Genomic DNA, 23,548 nt, shown 5'->3' with positions numbered 1-23,548 from the left:
GCTCGACAAGGAGCAGCCTTATCGCAATAAACACCAGTCGTCCTTTATAACTGAAACAATGGCGTCGTCATTTGTGCGCGTCTCTAAGTTCACACATAATTATGGTGCCGAAACCCGGGACTAAAACGCTGCAACATTCCGTAAACATCGAGGCCATCAAGCGTCGGCGAGACAACGAATCCTGAGTCATTACCGCAATGATCCTTGGAGGTGAAATCGCCTTGGACTGAAAGGTTCCAAGAACGAGGCCTAGGAAAGCCATGCCCGACGCTCTAACACGAGGCCTGGAGACGCCATACACGAAGCCAAGCTTGGCTCTACGAGGACGATTGACACTACATCGATACAGAAATGGATCGGCTGAAGAAGAAACGAGGTGCTCCGAGATCCCAGGTGACAAAACTGATTTCCGAGGTGGATTCTTCGTTAGAGACGCATGCGGACGAAAAGGCTCTGAATGTACTGTCAGCGAGGCTTAGCGCCCTCCAAACACAGCTTAACAAGGTGGACGCTGCTATCGAGCCACTTGTGCCTGATGAAGAAGCCGAGGAGAATTACACGCATACAATCGCTTACAACGACAGAATCGTCACCTATGCCGCAAAACTACGCGAGCAAGCCGAAGCTCAGCGAGCGACCGCCGGTCCAGGAGCGGATACTACTAAACGGGCCCCTCTTGACGGTAACCGAAGCGCTGCCAGTTCAAAGGTTAGGTTGCCGAAACTCATGCTGCAGCGATGTAGCGGCGCCGCCACGGAGTGGCAGCCTCTTTGAGAGCAGCACCAGCAGGCGATCCACAGCAACGACTCCCTTTCCAACGGTGAGTTTTTATATTTGCAGTCGGCACTCACTGGGAAGGCTGTGTCAGCGGTGGCTGGGATTCAAGCTACAGGAGCCAATTACAACACAGTCATCGAGCTTCTGAAGAAGCGTTTCGAACGCACGGATGTGCTAATCCAGGAACACCTCACCCAATTGCTGGACTTGCCGACAGTACGAAGCGAGCAGGAGGTAAGAGACCTACGTAGACTCTATGACCACATGCAGCGCAACATATCCGCTCTCAAGGCGCTTGGCGTCAAAACAGATGGCTACAGCGCAATGCTCAGCTCCACGTTGCTGCGAATGCTGCCAAGCGACCTTGTCATAAATTATCACAAGCGTTGTTCAGCAGAAAAACAGGAAAACATTCTTTGCATTGCAAGTCTGCAAGAATTTGTGAAAAATGAAGTGGAGAGTAGGGAGAAGGCGGTGCAGGTTGGTCAACGGGAAAGCAAGAACCTTAAACCCCGAGTCGAGAATGGAAAGTCCAGAGTTTCAAAGGCTTCAGCGGCTTTGCTCTTTTCCGCCAGTGATATGAAACAGAATGAGCCCTGTGCATTTTGCGCCGCTAGGGATCATGTAACTAAAGAGTGTCAGACCTCGCTTTCTCTCGAAGAAAAGAAAAGGGCACTGCATCAGGCAGGTCGATGCTTCTGCTGTTCTGTTAAAGGACACACATCGAAACAATGTCGCAACAAGGGAGTCAAGTGCAAGAAATGCGGCAAAAGGCATTTGACTCAGATGTGTGATCCTGCGTGGCAGCCAGCAAACAGCACATCAGCCGAATTGCATGCAGCTACAAGAAAGAAGAGCTGCTGCTCCAGACTGCCCAAGTACGGGCAGAGGGACCGTAAAGAAGAACGCTAACTCGTCTTCTGTTTGACGGAGGTACCAGCGCAGCTTTGTGACTGAAGAGCTCTCACACGAACTACAGTTAGAAGTTCTGGGTGAAGAAAGGAAACGTTACTAGGCAGAAACGAAACCGTGTACGAGTTTGGTTGAGAAGTCAGTAGAACCGAAAGGAGCATTCTATCGAAGCTTTAGAAATACCTGAGATCTGCTGTGATCAGTTGAGTCTTCCCGAAAAGGTGATTCAAGCAGTGCAAGCAGAGATAATGGAGCTTTCAGATGCAACCGTACCACCAGGTCATCTAACAAGAAAAGCCACTGGCATCCTTATTGGTTCTGATTATTATTGGAACTTCATGTCTGGCGACGTGCGGAAAATGCATGATTCATTAGTGGCACTGAAGACGGAATTCGGCTGGACATTGCAAGGTCCTATCCCTTTCAGCAGTTCGTCCACCAGCTGTTCGTCCATGGCTGTGCTGCGAGCCAGCGTAGGTGACGAGACTCACTGCATTGCTGCTGACCTTAAGTCATTTTGGGAGCTCGAAAGCATGGGCATTGTCGAGCCTGTTGCCCAACAAAACGAAGACAAAGCAGTCATCCAAGCATTTGCATCATCTGTCAAGCTCGTTGACAGACGCTACGAAGTCGTCTTACCGTGGAAGCAGGTCAAACTCAGCCTAGGCGATAACAAGGCAGTTGCAGAGAAACGTTTGAACAACCTCACAAAGAAGCTAATGAGAAATGAGGATATGATGCACCAATATGAGGCTGCAATACGTCAGTACCTCCATCAAGGTTTTGCCGAACGACTCCCAGTAGAGGAAGTCAGCAGCTCAGAAAACAGAATTTATTACATGCCGCATCGAGCAGTTATTAAGCCAGACAGCCTTTCCACCAAACTAAGAGTTGTCTTTGACACATCATCCAGAGAACCAGGATGTGCCTCTCTAAATCAGGTTCTGGATGCCAGACCTAACTTGAACCCTGATCTCTTGAAAATCCTGTTAAACTTTAGGATTCATCGCATTGACATTACCGCCAACATCCAAAAGGCATTCCTGCAGATATCGGTCCGTTGTGAAGATCGAGATGCGTTGAGATTCTTGTGGTATGAAAAGATGCCGACAAAGGAAGACGCAAGGCCACTTGTAGAGACGTGGAGAATGACAAGGGTGCCCTTTGGAGCTACTAGCTGTCCATTTCTTGTCGCCGCTACCTTGCGTCACCCCTTGTCGACAACAGAAGTTCATCCCAAGACAGCGGCAATTATGGCAGAAACCCTCTACGTGGATGACAATCACTGGAGCAGACTCGGAGCAGGAGGCGGAAGACTTTTACCATGAAGCACTGCAGGTTATGAGCCTAGCGAGCATGTCCCTCCGTAAATTAAACTCGAATTCCAAAAAAATGCTCCAATTGTTTGACGACAGGACAGGAGGTGCCCTGGGGCGAGTGGAATGTCCAACAGCAAGCGTGTCTAGAGTGTTAGGACTTGTCTGGAACAAGCACGATGACTGTTTGGGATTTTCTTTAGAGGCCGTATTGGACCTACTGAACCAAAACAGCAACACAAAGTGCTTCATTCTTCAGGCGTCGGCTCGAATATATGATCCACTTGGGCTTATCTCACCAGTCACAGTTACAGCTAAGTTGATTTTCCAAACGCTCTGGAAGTTGGGAGTTGAGTGGGATGCACCCCTGCCTGAGGAGGTGCAGTCATCGTGGAAGGAGTGGCGTTTACAGCTCCACCAATTGACTGAGGTAACCTAGTCCGAAAGCTTACGGGGCGGTTGCATACCTGCGCACTTCAGGAATCACTGCACCAGCCGTGACTCTGATCTTATCGAAATCGCGGGTGGCACCGATTAAGAAGCTCACTCTTCAGAGATTGGAGTTGATGGGAATACTGGTAGGCGCGAGATTGAAGGAATATTTGATGCAGTCACTAAACCTACCAATTGTCAAATGGCATCTCTGGAGTGATTCTACAATTGCACTTCATTGGGTTCCCTATGGGGCTGAAACGTGGAGGCTAACCAGAAGAGTTCTACTTAAGTTGAGGACAACCCAGAGGGCTATGGAACGAAAAATGGTAGGGGTAACAATAAGAGATAGAAAGCGTGCAGAGTGGGTCAGAGAAATAACTCAAGTTACCGACATTCTAGCGGAAATTAAGAAGAAATGGACATGGGCAGGACATGTAGTGCGAAGAGAGGATAACCGATGGTCGCTTAGGGTAACAAACTGGATTCCAAGGGAAGGAAAGCGTAGCAGGGGGCGGCAGAAAGTTAGGTGGGCGGATGAGGTTAAAACGTTCACAGGGGTCAAGTGGGTGCAGCTAGCACAGAACCGGGTTAAGTGGAGAAATATGAGAGAGGCCTTCGCCCTGCAGTGGGTATAGTCAGGCTGATGATGATGGTGGGTTTGCGGGTCAGCGCAACAGTGGAAGCCCTTTGTGGCCAATCGGGTGCTGGAAATTCAACAGCGGACGGATCCTGAACTCTGGAATCACTGCCCAGAAGCGGAGAACCCTGCCAACCTTTTCACAAGAGGAGTGAGCCCCAAAGCCCTCAAGACAAACACAGTTTGGTGGAATGGACCTACTTGACTCAAGGAGCCACCCATCGCCTGGCCAAGGCGCGAAGATGACTTCGATATGGCCGCAGCAGAGGAAGAGAGAAGATCAGTGCAAGTGCACAACGTAGCAATAGAGGAAACTGTCTTACCGCTGCACCGGCACAGCTCCCTCTCCAGACTTGTTCGTGTTGTTGCATGGATGCAGCGATTCTTGCACAACTCAAGAAGGCCTAATCGGAAAATCAATGGATATCTGACGACAGAAGAGGTCACCCGAGCACAAACTTGTCTTATACGTCAGGTGCAAAGAGAGGCTTTCTGTGAAGAGCTAGAGTGCATGCGTCATGCATCACGCTTGCCTTGCAGCTCTCCTTTGCGGGATTTGAAAGTTTACTGCCATGAAGACTGAGTGCTAAGAGTGGGGGGACGTTTGAGCAATGCTGCCCTCTCCTATAGCCCCACACATCGAACATCCTGCCTGCCGGTCACCATTTCACTGAACTCTTGATAGTCACCACTCTTCGCCGCCTTCTACACGCAGGCGCACTTGAGACTCACAGAACTGAGGGAGCAGTTTTGGCTAGTTCGGGGAAGATAGATGGTGAAAAGGATCCTGAAGAAATGCTTGACCTGCAATCGTTTTGACAGCCGCGCTGCTACTGAGCCAGTCCCCCCTTTACCTCGAGACAGGGTAACCCAGGCTCCACCATTCGAGGTGATGGGTATCGATTTTGACGGGCCATTGAACACAAGGGATCAAGGTAGCAAGAAGTCATACATCGTCATCTTCACATGCGCAGTTACCCGCGCAGTGCACCTTGAACTGGTGGCTGACATGTCTACTCCTAATTTTCTAATGGCATTTAAGAGGTTCATTTCTAGATGAGGAGTCTGTCGAGTCATATTTTCGGACAACGCTAAGACGTTCCAACGCGCTTCAAGAGATCTGAAGCGGCTATGGACAACGCTACGTGGAACAGAAATCCAAAATTATTTCTTAAACCACCAGATAAAATGGAAGTTTATCGTCGAGAGAGCCGCCTGGCGGGGCGGATTCTGGGAGCGAATGGTTCATTCCGTGAAGACTTCTCTGAAGAAAGTTCTAGGCAACAGCTTGTGTACTTTTGAGGAGCTGACTACAATCTTGGCCGAAATTGAGGCTGTGATCAACTCAAGACCTCTAACCTATGTGTCCACAGAAGCTGACGAGCCGGAGCCACTGACTCCATCCCATTTTATCATGGGAAAGAGTTTGACGACCTTGTACCTGGGCAGCAGCGTAGTCAGTATCTCCATCACCGGGTCAGCTGACTCGTCGCTGGCGATACCACCAAAGTTTGGCTGACCACTTTTGGCGTAGGTGGCAGCACGAGTATCTAACAAGTCTTCGCTCCGCTCACTTTGCTGTGCCAAGTCCATCTAGCACCTTGAAAAAAGGAACTCTCGTGCTAGTTCATCAGCCTCATTTGCCAAGGCAGCTGCGGAAAACTGGACAAGTTATTGATGTGCCTGTCGGGCGTGATGGACACATAAGAGCCTGCATGGTGCGCCTACCTGGTGGGACCATCCTAAGACCGATCCAGTTGCTCTACCCCATGGAGACTACCTGCGAATGATCTGAAGCTCATTCCGGGGGAGTATGAAGAAACTGTTCATTCTAGCCTTTTTCTAACTTGTAATCTGGCAACCTGTAACATATACTCGCTCAACAAGGAGCAGCCTTATGGCAATAAACACCAGTCGTCCTTTATAACTGAAACAATGGTATCATAATTTGTGCGCGTCTCTAAGTTTACAGTGTGTCCATGACGTAGTGGCCGTCATGGCTGTAGCTAATGGCAGCCTGTCGTGACCTGTCACTCTTGGTACTCGTGATGTTGGTACTCACGGCAGACTAGTTACAAGACTCACTGCCACACGAGGACTGAGCAGTCAGCGAACTCCTTGACTGCCTTTCATGACCTTTTCATCTTTAGGGAAACTGTAAAGGCTCTCCTATACGAGCCAGAAGTAAACCATGCAGGCTGGTTACTTATGGTAAACTTAATACATTGCTTTGAAGGTGAAGTCTAGCATTTTTTTCATCATGTGAAAAGTCTTGCTAAAGTTGTTTGCCCAGAATCCTCATGATTGTAGGTACTGAATTTATAGCTGTGTCTGTTTTGATTACTGAAAGGAGTTGTGTGCTTGGTCTCACTTGTCATTTTTTCCCCTCTTTATATATGCAGTTACCTCAGCACTTCAGACTAGCCAATGCCTGGAGCCTACCTGCTGCTCACCTACACACCACAGCACAAATGAGAGACGCACTAAATCATCTACCAGCAAGCACATTGCAGCGCCTTTCTGCAAGCCATCACACGTTCAGGGATGCAGGATTAAGGTCATACCCTAAACACAGCTAAAGATGCTAGTATGAATGGACAGCAGCCTTGGTCTGCATTATTTCTTTTAATAATGGTGTAGTCAATGAAGAAAAATTCATTCTGAAGAAAATCTATTTACATAGTTGTGGTAGCAGCGTCTCCGCGATCGTTGGCAACGCGCTTCGCTAACATCGCGATTCAAACGGCATTCACAGAATGACGACATATGCAGTGTTTTGAACTTCTTAACGCGCATCATGACTGACCGTGCGATGATCCACAAGGTGCACAAAACCGTTCAAAAAACGCTACCAGAGTCCGTAATGAGCGATGATGACGGCGATCTCAAAAACGGTGAAACGTGAAGCGATTCAGCGAGTGCACAAATAACGCCAGCTCAGAAGGAAGCCTGAGCAGGACGAGCCGGGGAGGGACCACCACGTCAGCGCGCACAGCAGCCAATAGCAGTCGCGCGATCCCCTGCGTTCTCACGGAGCACGTGCTTCATTTAATCACAGCCCGAAATCGAAACGCGGGAAGCTCAACAACCCAATAACAAGCGAGCCATGCCCCTGCTATGTCGTGGAAGCCACCGGCAAAGGCAATATGGAAAGGGCAAGCATTCACAATCAAAAAGACCAAGATAGCGGTGCTCGGTTCAGTGGCAGAGAAATGGCACGCGTGCGAAGTTTGGGTACTTTTGCCGTTCGCTCGTGACTCTGGGGCTGCCACACCCAGTTGTAAATTTAATTTATAGCAGTTCCATTATGAATTAGGCAGTTATAGATATAGAAAAGGTAATTTATAACATATAAAGCCGAGATATGTACTTTTTGAAAAGCCGACTTTTTTGAGATTTTTCGACTTTCGAAGCCCGCGTTCCCCCTTAAGACACATAAGGCATTCCTTTGTGAGGGTCCTTGCATGTCCACGCATCCTGCAGACCGTTTTCCTCTGCGTGCAACCACTACAACTTTTGCATTCAACAAAGAACTGGGATATGAGTTAAAATGCTGGAACCATGAAATGTGACTACAGTGAAAGCTCGTTAATTCGACCTCCGTTAATTCGGCAAATCGGTTAATTCAACGTGCACGTGAGGTCCCTCCAATTATACATAGGAGTCTATGGGGCAAAACTCTCGCTAATTCGACCAAATTTTGCCGTGCGTCGGTTAATTCGACGTAGCTCCATAGCCCCGTAGCCCGCAATTTCACATTTCACTGGGGAAGGCGTAAAAAAAAAATGGCCAAGAGCGGCGCTAGTGTGAAGCTGAAAAAAAAAAAGGAAACGTACGCCATCTGCACTGTCATTGTCATCAGCAGAATGATTCGAGGGGACCGAGGTCAGCCGGAAGTTCGTTCTTTCCTAGCCCTACCTTCGCACAGTGGAGTCGTCGAGCTTCGTCTCAGCGTGTCGTCGCCACGTGCTTTTTGCATCTACGGTCACGCTTCGCCTACGTGTTTACTGTGCTGCGTGTGTGCATAGAGTGCTGTGCCTGCACATCTTGACGCTGAGTGCTGCTGCGATGGCGACACCAGCAAAGCGGCCGAAGTATGAAGCGAAGGACCTGGCCACAAAAGTGTCAATATTGAAGACGATCAAGGACGGCGTTTCACGTCAAGACCTATCTCCCTGTGAGTGGGCCACTAATTTGTGCACAGGCTGAAAGATTCGTCGAAGATTTTAAAGCCTCCAAAGGTTGGCTCGCTCGTTTTAAAAGCTGGCACAATCTCACGTTCAAGTCATCGTTCTGCGTTCTGTCGCTACCGTGGTCGCTACTGTGCCTCGCATTTAATTGAATCAGCTTCAGTTCTGAAGCTGTTCCGGATTTTATAAGGAACATTTTTTTTTTACGTGCAATGCGTCAGTGAGAAAGCACTGAAGGGAGTCGGTGTTGTGATCCAGTGGTTCGTAATGGAGAAGCAATCATTGATGTTGTCGTCGGCCTCGAAGGCACCCATGAAGCTAGGCAAGTACCTCACCATGTTGATGACGAAGAAAGCGGCTATTGTGAAGCTCGTGGAAGGTGACCGATCACAAGCAGACGTCGCAAAAGAGTTCCAGATTTTCAGACAAACTATTTCGGACTACATGAAGAACAAGCAGAAGATTTTGAAAGCGGCGGAGAAGTCGACTGGGTGTCATCAGAAGAAGAAGGTTTTAAGGTCAGCGACAGCTGCTTACGATATTTCAAGAAACGTTTCGACCTGTTTCAAAAAACTGTGCGGCGAAAGTGCAGCTGTTGATTTGAGTGTTGTCGCGGACTACCGCTCTGAGAAGCTGCAGTCGCTCTTACAAGAGTACTCGCCGAATTACATGTTCAACTGTGACCAGACCGGACTTTTTTTAAGCTTATGCCGGAGAAGACTCTTGCCTTTGCTGGTGACCCCTGCCATGGTGGAAAACAATGTAAGGAGCGGGTTACAGTTTTGGTCGGCAGCAACATGTCGGGGACAAAAAAACTGCCGATGCTCGTCATCGGCAAGTCAAAAGCCCCAAGGTGCTTCAAAGGCGTAAGACCCTGCTTGTCTTGTATGAGGCTAACAAGAAGGCGTGGATAACGCAGCAGCTTTTTGAAAGCTATGTGCGAAAACTGGACCGTGAGTTTGACCAAGAAGGCTGCCAAGTTTTGTTGCTCGTTGACAACTGCTCTGCACACCGGCACATTCACAACTTGAAGGCTGTGCGCGTCGAGTTTTTGCCACCGAACGCGACAAGTGTCCTGAAGCCGATGGACCAAGGTGTGATCCGAAACCTCACGGTCAACTATTGGTCACGCTTGCTTTCGCGTGTGGTGGTGTGCCTCGACAGTGGGAAAACCTACTCTGTCGATTTGCTTGGAGCACTTAGTATGCTTGCCGATGCGTGGAAGTCGGTGGTAATCTCAACGCTGCGCAATCGCTTCCGCCACACGGGATTTGTGCTGAAAGACAAGTCGGCTGCCTTGGACGAGGAGAGCATCGTCGAGCAGTTGTCGGGCAGTGAGCAGTTATTGATGACCTTCGCGCTGCAGGTGTGGAAATTTCATCGACCGTTTCGTTTTCAGTTTGCAGACGCGGACCACGAGTTGGAACTGTGCTCTGGGCTCACAGATGCCGAAATTATTCATCAAGTGCTAGCAGAGTCAGAAAGCAACACCGACGCACCTACAACAGCGCAGCCGACGCAAGCTGACCTGATGGAAGTGGCCGCAACCCTTTTGTCTGCTTATGGCGACACTACGACTCTCGCCGAAATTCAGGCAGACCTGTTATCACGGAAGCAGAGCGTGGTGCAGAAAAGCATTCACGACTTTTTCCGGACTCAAGATCAATAAATTGAGCTTTTTTGGTGCACATCCGTTTTTTCGGACTGCCCGATTTTTCAGACATTTTCGCGGTCTGTTGAGAGTCCGAAAAATCGGTCGTCATCTGTAGCTATGGGAGACTTATGGCCATTAGACGGCTTAAACGAAGCTCTAGTTTCTGTCTTAGACTTAGTTGAATCTCATACAGAATCTCAAGATGAGTTTGGACGAAGAGATCAGTACTCTTTAGACCACGAACACGAAGTTTTGTATGACACCGGTGTGGATGTTAGCGAATCAAGGCAACAAGAAGATATTGAGTGAATATTCAGGGGAACCCCTAATTCACCCCTTGTATGTGCCGAGCACGCCATTTCATCCAGCGAAAGAGACTGTGAAATCCTTAGAGAAGTACGAGCACGAAGAACTTCTGAAGAACAAGATGCCACTGGAGGGGCTGGTTCACTTCCTCACAGGCCTACACAAAGTAAGCGGCGATGAACAGTGGAAGTAGTATACTTTCTGCTAATGAAAATCTATCAGTGCGTTGGCGCAACGGAGTGTTGAGCAGATGCTCCTTGCGCGAGCTCTTTCATCCCGTCGATGGAGTCATTCATCGAGTTATACATGACAGCATACCCGATGCGGATGGTCAACGAGTGGCTTTTCTTTTTGAGCGATTGGCCTCCACAAGAAAGAGCAATGGACTCTGGGTCATTAGTGTACATCGACGCAGTGGTTCCCCTCACCAACTGGTCCTACCTGGTGCACTACCCAGTCGTTTGGAAGCTCTTCAATTTGCCAAGCTGGTCAATGAGCAGTACGGAAGCTCCGAAGACAGACATGCTCACGTCATATACACGCGTCCGTGCCCTTCCAATTGCTGCAGAGGCAAACCACTTCATGGCATACGAGTCAAGAGCCGAAATAGACCAAGTAAGCCCTGGTCCTTTCTCACTGAGCAGCACTTCTCAAACCTCATTGAATACATCATGCGTCACCCCAGGCAGTTGTGTGTATTCGAAGTTGGAGGTGCACCCGTCCACATCACACTTTCCGGAGGTAAGAATGCATGATATATTATATATATATTATATAGACTAATTATATCCTGCATTTTTAGGAGAAAATATGGAGCCACAGTACAAAACCTGGGGCCCTCTTTGGCCCGCTTCAGTTCAAGTACACTGTTCAGATTTCCAACGAGGTGAACCTTCTGGCCATGTAAGCCCTCTTGAGGAACCTTAATGAGATCACTACAAGCCTGCCCCTGTCGAGCATGTCAAGAAACGAGTTGGAGACACCACTGTAAATGCTATACAGTTGAACCTCGATATAACGAAGTCCTACTCGCAGTCAAAAATTTCGTTACATCGCGAATTTCGTTACATCGAGGTTGTCATGTTTCAGCTGTCAAAATAAAGTATAACTGGTTCGTGGAGCACTGCTAGTTGATGGGAACTTGTAACACTTATTGAGGGAATACGCAAGAAAATATAGTATTAGTAGTGCTAACAAGGGCACCAGATGTTTTTTTCTATATCAGGAACATAATGAGTGATAGCAAACACCGCGACGGCATCAATCATTTTTTTCCGTGTGCGCATAGCAAAGAACGAGCGCAGCGCCTAGTACTCAAAGCCGCCACAAGATGTCGCCACTGGTATCATCATCATTAAACATTTGCAGGCGGGGACGCATCAATGGAGAAAAATTAAAGAAACATATGTTCGCATCGCTCACGCCGGCGCGGCTACCTTGGGCGTGGCTTGTTCTTGCTGACAGTGGAATTGTGCTCGCGACGAAGCGCTTGGCGAACGCTTATGTGACGGTCAAGTGAACGGTTTCTATCAGTGCTTAATTACGCCGCTTTTCTTGCTCTGCACTTTATTTTATTCGCTTATACCACCGGGGCACGTTTTTATTTTATTTTTCTTTCGTCGCTCGCCCGTTTTAACGGTACGGTCACACTAGCTCTATCAGTTTGTCAACACTTGACTTTTTTTTTTTCTATGAGGACATCGCACGCAAAAAAAAAAAAAAAAAACGGATGCTGCAAGGAAATTCGGTTTACTAACTCAATGGTCGTGTTATTCATGGAATTACGAGACTGTTTCATGAATGCAAAAAATGTTTATTGGAACTTTGTGGAGTATGTGCAGTCGATCCAGTTCATGTGGCAGCAAAGATCTCTGTCAACTTCAACTGACGCTTTGTAATAAGCGTCAGCGCTATAAGGCACTCGTATGTAGGCAGGGCTACCAAGGCCTGCTCATGTGAATGCGCGCCCGCGCGCGCACGCAGAACATCCAGCGCACCCATGACTTGCGTCGGTGTAGGCGCGCTGCTCGCCACATGGGCGTCTTGGTCAGTCGTCATCCTCCATTCCCGTGCCGGTGACACTGAATTATAGCGGCATCATCCAGCTCTTCGGTTGTAAGAGGACAAGCATCGCTGAAAACAGTCTTCAAGCGTCACGTCGCTGGGAGCACCACCCTGATCGCAGAGCAGCTGCCACGAGCCACCGACGTCTGTGCTGGATGTGGATGGCATGCTTTTGTGGTCGTCGTCATTAGCTTCGCAACCCAGTTCTTTGTTTGAGTGTATGCTATCCTTGAAGCCCGCCTTTTTGAAGCAGTTCGCTCTATAATCTCGCTGCTCATCGACTCCCATGACGGCGATAGCATCTCCAAGGCTATGAATATGTCGATTTTGGTCTCTCTTTTGAGCTCAATGTTCAGCAGCAGCCTTTCAATCACCCGCTTGCGGTACGAACACTTCACGCTGTTAGTAATACCCTGGTCCAGTGGTTGTATCTGGGAGGTGCAATTAGCGGGAAAATATTCGAGCTCGACGTTGGTGAGTGCACAGTCTTGAACATGATGCGCGGAGCAGTTGTCCACAAGTAGGCAGATGCTTCTTTCCTGCTTGCGCATTTCAGCATCCCTGCAGCCATTTTCTGAACAAATCCCGCGTCATCTATGCCTTCGTGTTTAACGTGTATTTCATGGGCATCGTTTTCTTGCCGCTAAAGCAGCGCGGCTTCTCACTTGTTGCAATTATGAATGGCACGCGTTTATCGCTGCCATTCATGTTGGCACAGAAAAGAACAGTTAAACGCTGCTTACTGTGCTTGCCACCATGGCATTTTTCATTTCGCAGCGCCAATGTTTTCTTTGGCAACAGCCGATAGAAAAATGCTGTCTCGTCGACATTGTAAATGTCGGCGACGTCTAAACGTGCCAAAATGCCCGGGACACGATCACTCAGCCAGTCAGATGCTCCAATCTCGTTCGCCTCGGCCAACTCGCCGCTGGCCACCTTTCCAACAATGTTGTGCCTCTCCTTAAATCGTTAGAGCCACCCGCTGCTGGCTTTGAAGTCGTCGCACCCAAGAATGCAAGCGAAGTTCAGGGCCTTCTGTTGTAGAATGGCCCCGCTCAACGGCATGTTTTTGGCACGCATATCCAAGAACCACGTGAAAGGGGCCTTTTTTACATCGACGTAGCTTGCCTCCTTTAATCTTTTCCGCTGCAGGCCCGAGCCACCCGCACTAACGGCAGTCATAATGCTGTCTTTCAAATTAAGAATCGTAGACAGTGAACTTTGCGAAAGTCCATACCTTTCAGCAAGTCTTCTTTTTGCCGTTCATTACTTCAGTGATAATCTTGGCTTTTATGTCCATAAACAAAACTTATCTCTTGCGAGGAGCACTCATCTTGGACACAAAACTCACTGCATGATGAACGGAGCAAAGTCGAAGAAACGCTGCTGCTATTCGTAGGCCTCAATCGAGCTCAACAACGCGACGCTCTTTGTCAGCCTCCCCAGGCCTCACGTACGCATATTTCCGGTTTGCGCTTTCACGTTCCGAGTCTCCGACAGGCCAGAGGCATCATGGCGTGACGCGTCTTGAAACATCCGTGCCGCGGGTTTCGTATGCGTACGACAGATGGCGCGGCTGTATGTTCTCACAGATTCCCAGACTGCCGGCAAAATTGTCGCGTAAAAGGACAAATACAAAATGCGTTATGTCTCTGCTAAACTTTTATCTCTCATTCAATTATGAAAGTCGCTCCTGGCGCATGCATGCGATGCGCAAGGACTTCGTTGCATCGAAAGTGTGGTACAAAATTACTTCGTTAAATCGTGAAAAAAAGAAACAACATGGTTTTCAATGGGGAAGTGATTGGGAAATGAAAAAAGTATGTTACATCGCGAATTTCGTTACATTGAGGTTCGACTGTATATAACTTCTTAAAGCAAGTGTGTGTGTCACCACCAAAGTCTAGCTGCAGAACTTTGGAATGGGTTAATGGACCTTGTTCAAGTTAAACTGATCTGACAGTGAATACAACCTAGCGATTAGATGGCAGAAAACTGAGCTATGCTATTGGACTTCTGATGATTTTTGTCACCACTATAATGTAGTGCAGGCAAATCCAGTCTTTGTTCCCATGACTCAGTACCTGTCCATAACTGAAAGTCTTGTCATGGTAGAGAGGATCCTAATAATTGAAAGTGATAGAAACATTAAGAAATTTGTTATTGAAGTTTTTTCAGTTATGGAAAAGGTTTGCCTAAAAAGAATTGCATTTATGTAATTTCAGCTCCAAGGTCAGGAAAAAACTACGTGTTCGATGCTCTCCGAACATTTTATCTTAATACTGGACAAATGGGAAATTTCAACAGAAACACTGCGTTCCCCTTTCATGATTTTGATAGCCAAAGGGTTATGTGGAACAAAAAAAAGCATTGAACCCACTTCCTACGAGACAGTTAAAATTAATGAACCATGGTCCTACAGCTGGACTCATTTGCTGTATATACATGTATGCCATCACATTTATGCTTCCTCTGCTTGTCTGTTTGAATAATAAACTTTGCTTCGGTGTCTTGCAGTAAAACATATGTTTACTTTTTGAATCCAGGGATTCATCCGCAAATGATTGCCAGGATTGCTTGAGTAAGGTGGCGGCAGGAATAAAGTGAGTCCTGGTGCCATACTCCACACGAGCCTATTGGATAATAAACATTTTCCCCAGATCATTTTCCTTGCTTCTTTCAATACATCTCAGATGGAGAACAAGGCCAATATTACTATGGTTTGCTGCTGGCCAGTGAAAACACATTGTACCAAATAATGCAGTCTTACTTAAATGACATATCTGCAGGTATGAGACTCTCGCACCGTGGACTGCACAACACATTCCAACGCTATCTGAAGCAGACACTAAAGCCTGCAGCAACACGGGCAGCTGAAGCTGCCTTAAGCCAGTGAGCGCGGAACGTGGAGGCACTGTATGAGGACTTGTGCTTTGGGCACTAAGGTAATATTGCCGTGTACTACGATGGCACACGGATGAACCGAGGCCACTCTTCCCATATAAGCGTCGGGGTCGTCGTGGAGCTGTTCACGGGTATGTGCTCGACTATGCTGTTCAGTCGAACTTTTGCTTGGGATGCAAAAATGGCCCGAAACCTGACAGTGAGGGCTATGCGCAGTGGAAAGATAACCACCAGTGCCAGAAAAACAGTGAATCTAAAGCTGGACAAATGAAAGTTGAAGCTGGCCTGATTCTCTTCGAAAGACCACTCCAATGGCATAACATGCGCTACAAGACCATTCTGTGTCACGGCGACAGCCGCACATTCAATGCAATACAGCAGGCAAGAGTTTATGGCTTTGTTAAGGTGGAGGAGGAGGACTGTGTTAACCACATCCAGAAAAGAATGGGGACAGCGCTCCACAATTTAGTTCAGAAACACAAGGTAAATGGAAAATGACGCCTCCGCGAAAAAGGCAGATTGACTGCAGAGCTCATCACCGCCTAAGCACATACTATGGCTGTGCCTTGAAGTCGCATGAGGGTGACGTAGACGCCATGCAACAGGCAGTGGTGGCAACGCACTATCATATAACTTCTGCTGATAGCTGCCCAAATCACGATCTCTGTCCGACTGGTGAGAGTTCTGGGTGCTGCACAATGCTGATAAAGGAAAAAGGTGAACTTCAGCCTAAGCACCAGTACAACTTGCCCAAGGATGTTGGAGAAGCTCTGCTGCCTATCTATGAACGCCTGGCCGAGAAGAACCTGCTTCAGAGGTGTCAACGATGCAAAACACACAAAACTCCAATGAATGCTTGCACTCAGCAATCTGGAGTCTTGTGTCCAAGGAAAAGCATTCATCACTGTTTGCAGTGCAAGCAGCTGTTGCTGAAGCAGTGCTCAGATTCAACACTGGCAACTGGTTCACTCCAACCGCTATCTTGGATGAGCTGGACATGAATACCTGCAGCACTGCCTCAAAAAGAGCTAAAGAGAAAGACTTTCATCGCAGCTCCAGTTCCACCAAGAAGCGACAGTCATCACTCGGCATCACCAAGATAGCCAAAAGGCGGCACAGAGATGCAATGCACCCGATTATGCCCTTGGTGCATATCTATGAGTCTGAAGTTATTCTGTGTGCATAAAAATGATCTGAAATGTTTTTTCTTTCTCAAAACAACAGTTTTGACACATTTGCAGTAGTGCAGGGAAAATATCTCGGGTTCTAGATTGGCTAGCTTCATAGTTCTCTTTTTGTTAGAAACTTTTGGTGTGTGCATTAAGACTAAAACAAGACCAATCACAATTTAGTACAATTTTAAAACAATCCGATACAATTAAAATGCTGTAACTTCTGCTCAAATGGGTCTAAAACGTTCATATCCTGTGGCAATTCTAGATAGTTTTTATGTGCTAAACTTTGCCATGGCTTTTGTTACTACTTAATTAAATTACCTGCATGCTTCAAACAGTGGTTATGTTATACAGTTGACTCCCGCCACAACGAACGCCACTTCAACAAAATTTTCGCCATAACGAAGTATTTTCCATTCCCTGCAAGCCCCCCATAGGAAGAATGCTTAAACATTCTCTCCAAAGCGAATTATTTGTGAGTAAGCGTTCACTTCAACAAATTTTTCGTAAGCATTCGCCATTCAGTGAGCCGTCCGTTTTAAAAATTTTGGGCCTGTACGGCTTGGCTCGTCTTCGGCGCAGTTGGTTGAAGACGACTGAAGACAACTCCAACAAAATACACTGTCGCTAGCTCTCCCTCCCCTGCTTTCACATCGCGTCGCCGGTATCGCGTCACCATTTTCTTGTGTCATTCATGAGGATCATCAACCACGACCTTGCTGTTTCTGCCAGTCGCTACAATGTCAAAATCGCCACCAACAAAAAAACGAAAGTTTCTTTCGCTTGAAGATAAGGCAGCCATCATTGCCCAAGCGGACAACGGACGGAAGAAGGCACTCATTACAGCGGACTTCGACATCGCCCCGAGTTTGCTGTCGACGATTTTGAAAAGCAAGAACAGCGTAAGCAAGGCACTTGCGTTGGGAACATCGGCCAAACATAAAAAAACGAGCTGGACAAGGCTGTCTACACGTGGTTTGTAGACACTAGAGCGAAAAATATCCTGCTCAGTGGGCATATGGTGCAGCAGAAGGCCTTTAACTATGCCTGCTTACTAGGCCTAGACGCTTTCAAGGCCAGTACAGGATGACTAAATCGTTTTAAGGGGGGACACGGGTCTTAGCTTAGAGCTCGAAAAATCGACAAAAAAAGATTTTTTTTTTGTTATTTTTGTAATCTGCAGCTAATTATTCACCAGCCTGCAAACTTTCAAACTGGTACGTTCGATATTTTTCACGTAAGGCTAATTAACACCGTTGGTATCGACAGAATATGAGCCGAAATTAACACTAAAACGGCACTTTTGACGCGGCGCGCAGCTCCTATACCGTGCATGCTACCGGGGCCATCTTGGTCTCGTCTGGAAGAGTTTTCCCACTTCAATTTCCTGCCACCAACATCTTCGTGCGACCAATGGTTACAGAAAAAAAAAAACGCGCCAAAAAAAAAGGTCCGACGCGCAATCCCGATCGTTGCTCGGAGCACGTGGCACGATGGCGCTATGCAATTGGCTGAATCTTTCTCTGTCATCTGCAAGATGCGCTTGGCCGCGGCAGCAACGGCAGCCTGAGTGCCATTTTGTTTTTGAGTTGGTGCCGGACGTTCCACGATAAATCGACGATCGACGAAGTTTCGCGCCAGACACCAGTTTGGAAAGAAGCTGAAGCGTTCGTTAAGTGAGAACTTCCGAAAACGCACCGAAGCACCCCAAGATGCCCTGGCGGACGAGCTTCACGCATCCAGTGACGGGAGCAGCGACGCTACCACGCTAGGCCTAACATCAGCGGAACCCGACATCGGCCGTGTACGCCACGACACGGCATTTCTGCAGCCTTCTGAGGCAGCAGAATGCCAGCAAAAAGCAGCAGACAAGCTTAAGAAACTGTCATCAACGACACCAACGGCAGAAAGAAAGAACTTCTTGCCGACAGCGACGACGCCGCGGTCCAACCACATAGCGGGACTTCGTTCATCATCCTGTGCCTGCATTCCCTGAACGCTTTGCTCCAGTTCGTGAAGTGCAAATCGTGCTCCGGATGTGTGCAAATACGCAAGGATGAACGCGAATATGGGCTTGCCGCGAAGTTGCACATTGTGTGTGACAATTGCAGCAAGACGGCGTCAGCGTGGAGTTCACCGCGCGTCGAAGGGACTCAAAAGGTGAATCCCTTCACTGCGAACGTTCTCGCCGCGCGTGTCATGCTTGCAACTGGTAATCGCCAAACGGCCTTCAAAGATTTGTTTTCGGTGATGAATATCAGCCACAGGGTCTACATACGAAACATGGCAGGCTTATCTGAAGACGAAGTTGATGCCTGCTGCTGATCGAGCGGCCCAGAAACACACCGAGTGCGCGCAGTCGGTTCGCGAGCTCTACTCTGAACTAAATGTTGATAATCCCGGCAACATCGCCGTTTCTTACGATGGTTCCTGGATGACGCGCAGACATTCATCCCACATCGGCGTCGGCACAGTAATTGAACTGTTCAGTGGCCTGATATTTGATTATGTCGTGTTGAGTAATTTCTGCGCCGGTTGCGAGTCGGGCCCAAAGGAATATGACCTTTTGTATGGAACATGGGCAGCCAGCCATGTATGCCAAAGAAACAACGAAAAAGGCAGGAGAAATGGAAATGGAGGCCGCCTTGATACTGTTCAGGAGGTCCCTCGAGCGCCACCAACTGCGGTACACTACAGTACTGTGTGATGGTGACAACAGGACATACCTCGCCTTGGAGGAAGAAAAGGTGTATGGATATATACCCATAAACAAAGAAGACTGCATTAACCATGTGCAGAAAAGCATGGGTACAGCTTTGCGCAACGCTGTAGCTAAGCATAAAGGCTCTGGCTCCAAAAGCATCAGTGGAAGGGGCAAACTGACAGGAGACCTCATCAGTAGGCTGACCTCCTATTATGAATGGGCCCTAAAGATCTGCACAAAGGAGACATTGATGCCATGCACAGGGCAGTGATGACCACATATCATCATATCACATCAAATGATGCAAAGTCTCAACACAATTTTTGCCCACCAGGGCCTAGCTCCTGGTGCAAGCAAAATGCAGCAAAGGCTCAGGGTGAGCCAGTGCCTAAGCATTCCAGAAACCTGCCTCCCCAAGTTTGTGAGGCCCTGCTTCCCATCTATCAGCGGTTATCAGACAAGAAGCTGCTTGAGAGATGCCTGCGCGGCAAAACTCAGAACAATAATGAAAGCTTCCATTCAATGATATGGGCACTGGCACCTAAGGAGTCCCATGCCTCGCTGTTTGCGGTAGAGGCTGCTGTAGCCGAAGCCGTAATAAAATTCAATGCAGGTAGCTCAAAATCATCAACAGCCATACTCAGTGCGATGAGTCTAAAACCAAGCATGCAAAGTAAAAAGCGCATGTTAGAGAAGGACTTGCGCAGAAGCAGAGAATCGGCATGCAGGCGTGCAAAGTCCGAGAATGTGAAAAAGACCATATTCATGGCAAAACCCAGTCAGATTATATGCCTGGAGCTTATTATTCATATTGAAATGAAATGTGCACATATATTTCACATTCCTTCATTAAATTTTGTTTTGTTTGTTTTTTGTGATTTTGTCAAAACTGTTTTTGGTTGATGTTGGAAGCTTGCTCAAGTCATATTTCGGTACCTAGGGCACCTAGAGCTACAATTCATATAACAATGTGCAGCTGAAAGCACGAGGCATGCAAAGCTGGGAATAGAGTTTTTATTTTCACCTTCAATTTTTTTTTCCCCTCTAATTTTTCATCTCCAGCTGCCATTATGTGAGCACTAAGTTCAGTGAACTGTTAAATCTCTATTATTAGATCAGTTCGAAAACTGCTTCCAGCATTGCATTCATCACACACTGTAGTATCTACTCGTACATTAAAAAAAAAAAATTCTGATCAGTAATTATTTTTCTATTGTTTGAGCAATCAATGACATGAAATTTCTTAATATCTCCGGAATCGATTGGCCTACAAGAAAAATAATTGCATAATTGAAATCAGAAAGAAAAACTGAACAAGTATGTGCAGTTTCATTAAAATTGATCAGTAAATAAAAAAAATGTCTCTAAGACCCATGTCCCCCCTTAAAGCTAGGCACAATGTCGTCGGAAAGGTTTTGTGCGGCGAATCTGCTTCAGTGGACAAGGAAGGTGTCTCAGAATGGGCTGCAAATAACTTTCCTGACATCATGAGTCGGTACACTCCATCCAATCCCTTTGCGACACGGCGTGCACAATTGTACACGCGGTTTTTACGACCTTTTTTGAGTGTTCCTATAGTCGTTCTCAACGCTTGAGCTCCACAAGCCGCATTCGAATTTCCCGCTCTACCGGATAGTGCTGCCATCTCGTGATTGCCGCGCCAAATGCGTTACCAAAACAACAGAACAAAATGGACGCCTCGACGTTCTACGGCGCGCCAAGTAAGTGCTCTTGGTTTTATCTTTTTTGTGTAGGTAAAGCGTTGACTAAGGCAAAACTGAAGCTGTGGTCTTAATAGATAAGTGTTACTGATCACAATAATACGCATTAATTTTTTATTGTACCTCTGGTTAGGAAACGGCGGTCATGTTTACCATGGCGTGTCCATTTGTACACAACGTGTCACATGCACCCTTTTGGCTGCCGCTGCTTCAACCTTGTGTAACTGCTGCGAATGAAGGGTTTCTGCATTCCTGAGCTTTTTTTTTTATTATAGGCCTCAAGAATCATGCTAGAACGAGACGTAAGGCTCCGAACTCGTCCATCGACCAGCTTTTTGATGCGATCTTGAATGGAGATGTGTCAGACGCGGATCTCTCTGATGACGAAGTCGGCAATTTACAGCCAGTTCAAGCGGTAAGTGGCAAGATAAGTCTCGTGTGAGCAGCTGCATAAATTTGCCTTCACATTTATAGGAAACTGCATCGGACGAAGAGCATGACCCAGCAATGCAACTGGCAGCCGCCGCCGATGATCAAAGTGACAGTGACGAGCCGCCTGCAAAAAAAGTGAAACATGTCAAGTGGGTCGCCAAACATTTCGATCCAGTGGACACGCGCTGCACATACCAGCCGCTTGGCGGGTCAACACCAGAGGAACCGCTACAGTATTTTATGAAGTATTTCCCAGACGAAGTGTTTGAGCGCTTCATGAAGTACACAAACATTTATGCCTTGCAGAACACAGGAGCCGAAATTTTGTGCTCCGTTGAAGAGATGAATGCGTTGTTTGGAATTTTGATTTACATGGGAGTCTTGAAATTCCCACGTGCCCGCATGTATTGGCAAAAAGGTACCCGAATTCCTGCAATCGCAGATGCAATGCCAGTAAATAGATTTTTTAGGCTGCGAAGCGCACTACACATAACCGACCAAAATGAACCAAGGAATGTATCTAGCCTGGACAAGTTCTGGAAGGTGAGGCCACTTCTTGATGTGATTCGGTTTCGATGCCTTCAACTTGAAGAGCGTGAACACAACTGCATTGTTGAGCAGATGGTGGCATTCGCTGGTAGGGTGCCAGCGAAGGTAGGGTGCCAGCGAAGGTAGGGTGCCAGCGAAGCAAGTGGTGAAGAGCAAGAAAAAACCCTGTCGGAGTCAAAATCTTCGTGCGGTGCAGCACCGATGGCCTGGCATATGATTTTGAATTGTATCAAGGCAAAGGCACAGGTACAGACAGAGAGTTCTCGTACCTTGGGCTAGGGGGCTGTGTAGTATTGAGGCTTGTAGAGTCGTTCCCAAAGCACCGCAACCTTAAGTTATTTTTTGACAATTACTTCACATCTGTGTTGCTTCTGAGGGAGCTGAAAAGTATTGGTATCCTTGCCACTGGTACAATCAGGTGCAACAGGCTGCTCGGTTGCAAGCTGAAGGGCGAAAAAGAAATGCGAAAGGAGGAGCGTGGGAGCTCCGATATCAAGGTGACGGAAAAGGGAGACGTGGCCCTTGCGCGATGGAAGGACGACAATCTAGTGACAGTGGTCTCAACACACGTCTCCACTGGTGAGGCTGGGGTTGTGAGCAGATAGAGCTCTTCCAAAAAGGAGCGCATTGAGGTGGAATGTCCACAGGTTATACTGGAGTACAATCGTCACATGGGTGGGGTTGATAAGTTGGATTTCATAATGTCGCTCTATCAAATTAGAGCAAAAACAAAAAAATGGCCTGTAAGGGTCATTTCACACCTCACCTCGTTTGCACTTGCAAACTCATGGTTGCAGTATTTACGAGATGCTTCTGCAGAAGGTCTTGTCCGAAAGAACACGATGGATATGCTGCAGTTTTAAACTGACACTGCCTTGAGCCTGCTCATTTCCAATACACCCTTGGAGAAGAAGCGAGGGCGACCAAGTGCGGAAAGTCTGGAGAAGGCACCGAAAGCGCCTCACAATAGTGGGCCCCTTCCTACAAACTCTGTTCGTTTAGATGCTAAAGCGCACCGGCCGCAACACGCGGAAGCAAGATTCCCACAGCGTTGCAGGAAACCTGGCTGCCATTCCAAATCACGAGTGCGATGCAAGAAGTGCGAAGTTTTCTTGTGCCTGTCCGCCACTAATGATTGTTTTTATCAATTCCACACGAAGTAAGGAATTGGTCGTTTGATGATTTCCCCTATCTTTCTCCCCATCCTTCTTTCCCTTTGGAAAAAAAAAAAAAAAAAAAAAAAGCGCCTTTGTCCCGTCCTCTGTCTTGTGGTGTGTTTATTTCGGCGCAGTTTTTCACAATAGAAGTAAGGAAGTAGGCCGATCAAAAATGTCTTCCATACCACTAACGACCACAGAAGCTATTGTGTATTGCTCAAATCCCATTAGCTCCATGCAATAAAGCTTTTGGTTCTTTTTGGCTGATTTAGTTGTATTGAGTCACAATGTGTACATATGAGGACGCGACCTAATTTGTAAAGTACGTAAGGTATCGGGCTGTTTAAGCTTTTTGAGTGAAATATTGGTTGTCAAGAGCATGCACAGGGAGTTTGAAATTTTTTTGATGGGTATTTCCTAACGTGTGTCGCAAAGGGACAACGCCGACGAGACTGCCCTCTTCTGTGAGATGCTCCCAGCGAAGACTCTCAACATTAAAGGGCAACGTTGCCAGGAAGAAAAACAGTAAAAAAAGAATTACTCTGTTGCTATGCACTAACTTGTACGGGTCCGATAAGCGCCCTTCATTAGTAAACGGGAGGAGTACAAAACTGC

General features: G+C 47.4%; 2 protein-coding genes across 5 annotated transcripts in view; one reads left to right on the top strand and one right to left on the bottom strand.

Moving 5' to 3' along the window:
* The window catches only part of LOC146188633 (uncharacterized), a 200,176-nt gene that overhangs the window by 136,541 nt on the left and 40,087 nt on the right, over window positions 1-23,548 (bottom strand). The window lies entirely within an intron of this gene.
* On the top strand, window positions 9,472-22,381 carry LOC146188634 (uncharacterized). The gene is made up of 4 exons (XM_084603411.1): window positions 9,472-9,601; window positions 21,071-21,210; window positions 21,270-21,508; window positions 22,195-22,381. Exons 1-4 carry the CDS (start codon window positions 9,472-9,474, stop codon window positions 22,379-22,381), a joined length of 696 nt encoding a protein of 231 aa, XP_084459537.1.

The sequence above is a fragment of the Amblyomma maculatum genome, chromosome 5 (genome assembly GCF_055883805.1).
Source record: "Amblyomma maculatum isolate TAMU_Amacu chromosome 5, ASM5588380v1, whole genome shotgun sequence".
Taxonomy (NCBI): Eukaryota; Metazoa; Arthropoda; class Arachnida; order Ixodida; family Ixodidae; genus Amblyomma; species Amblyomma maculatum.
The sequence above is the reverse complement of the archived record's forward strand: the minus strand, read 5'-3'. Positions and strand labels throughout refer to the sequence as shown.

What these genes read in the sequence shown, in the direction of transcription:
- LOC146188634 (XM_084603411.1), top strand. Translation starts at nt 9,472, where the DNA reads ATGCTTGCCGATGCGTGGAAGTCGGTGGTAATCTCAACGCTGCGCAAT. An exon ending in CGTCGAGCAGTTGTCGGGCA is followed by an intron (nt 9,602 to 21,070) that starts GTGAGCAGTTAT and finishes TTTTTATTATAG; the next exon opens with GCCTCAAGAATCATGCTAGA. An exon ending in GTGTTTGAGCGCTTCATGAA is followed by an intron (nt 21,509 to 22,194) that starts GTACACAAACAT and finishes TGGTACAATCAG; the next exon opens with GTGCAACAGGCTGCTCGGTT.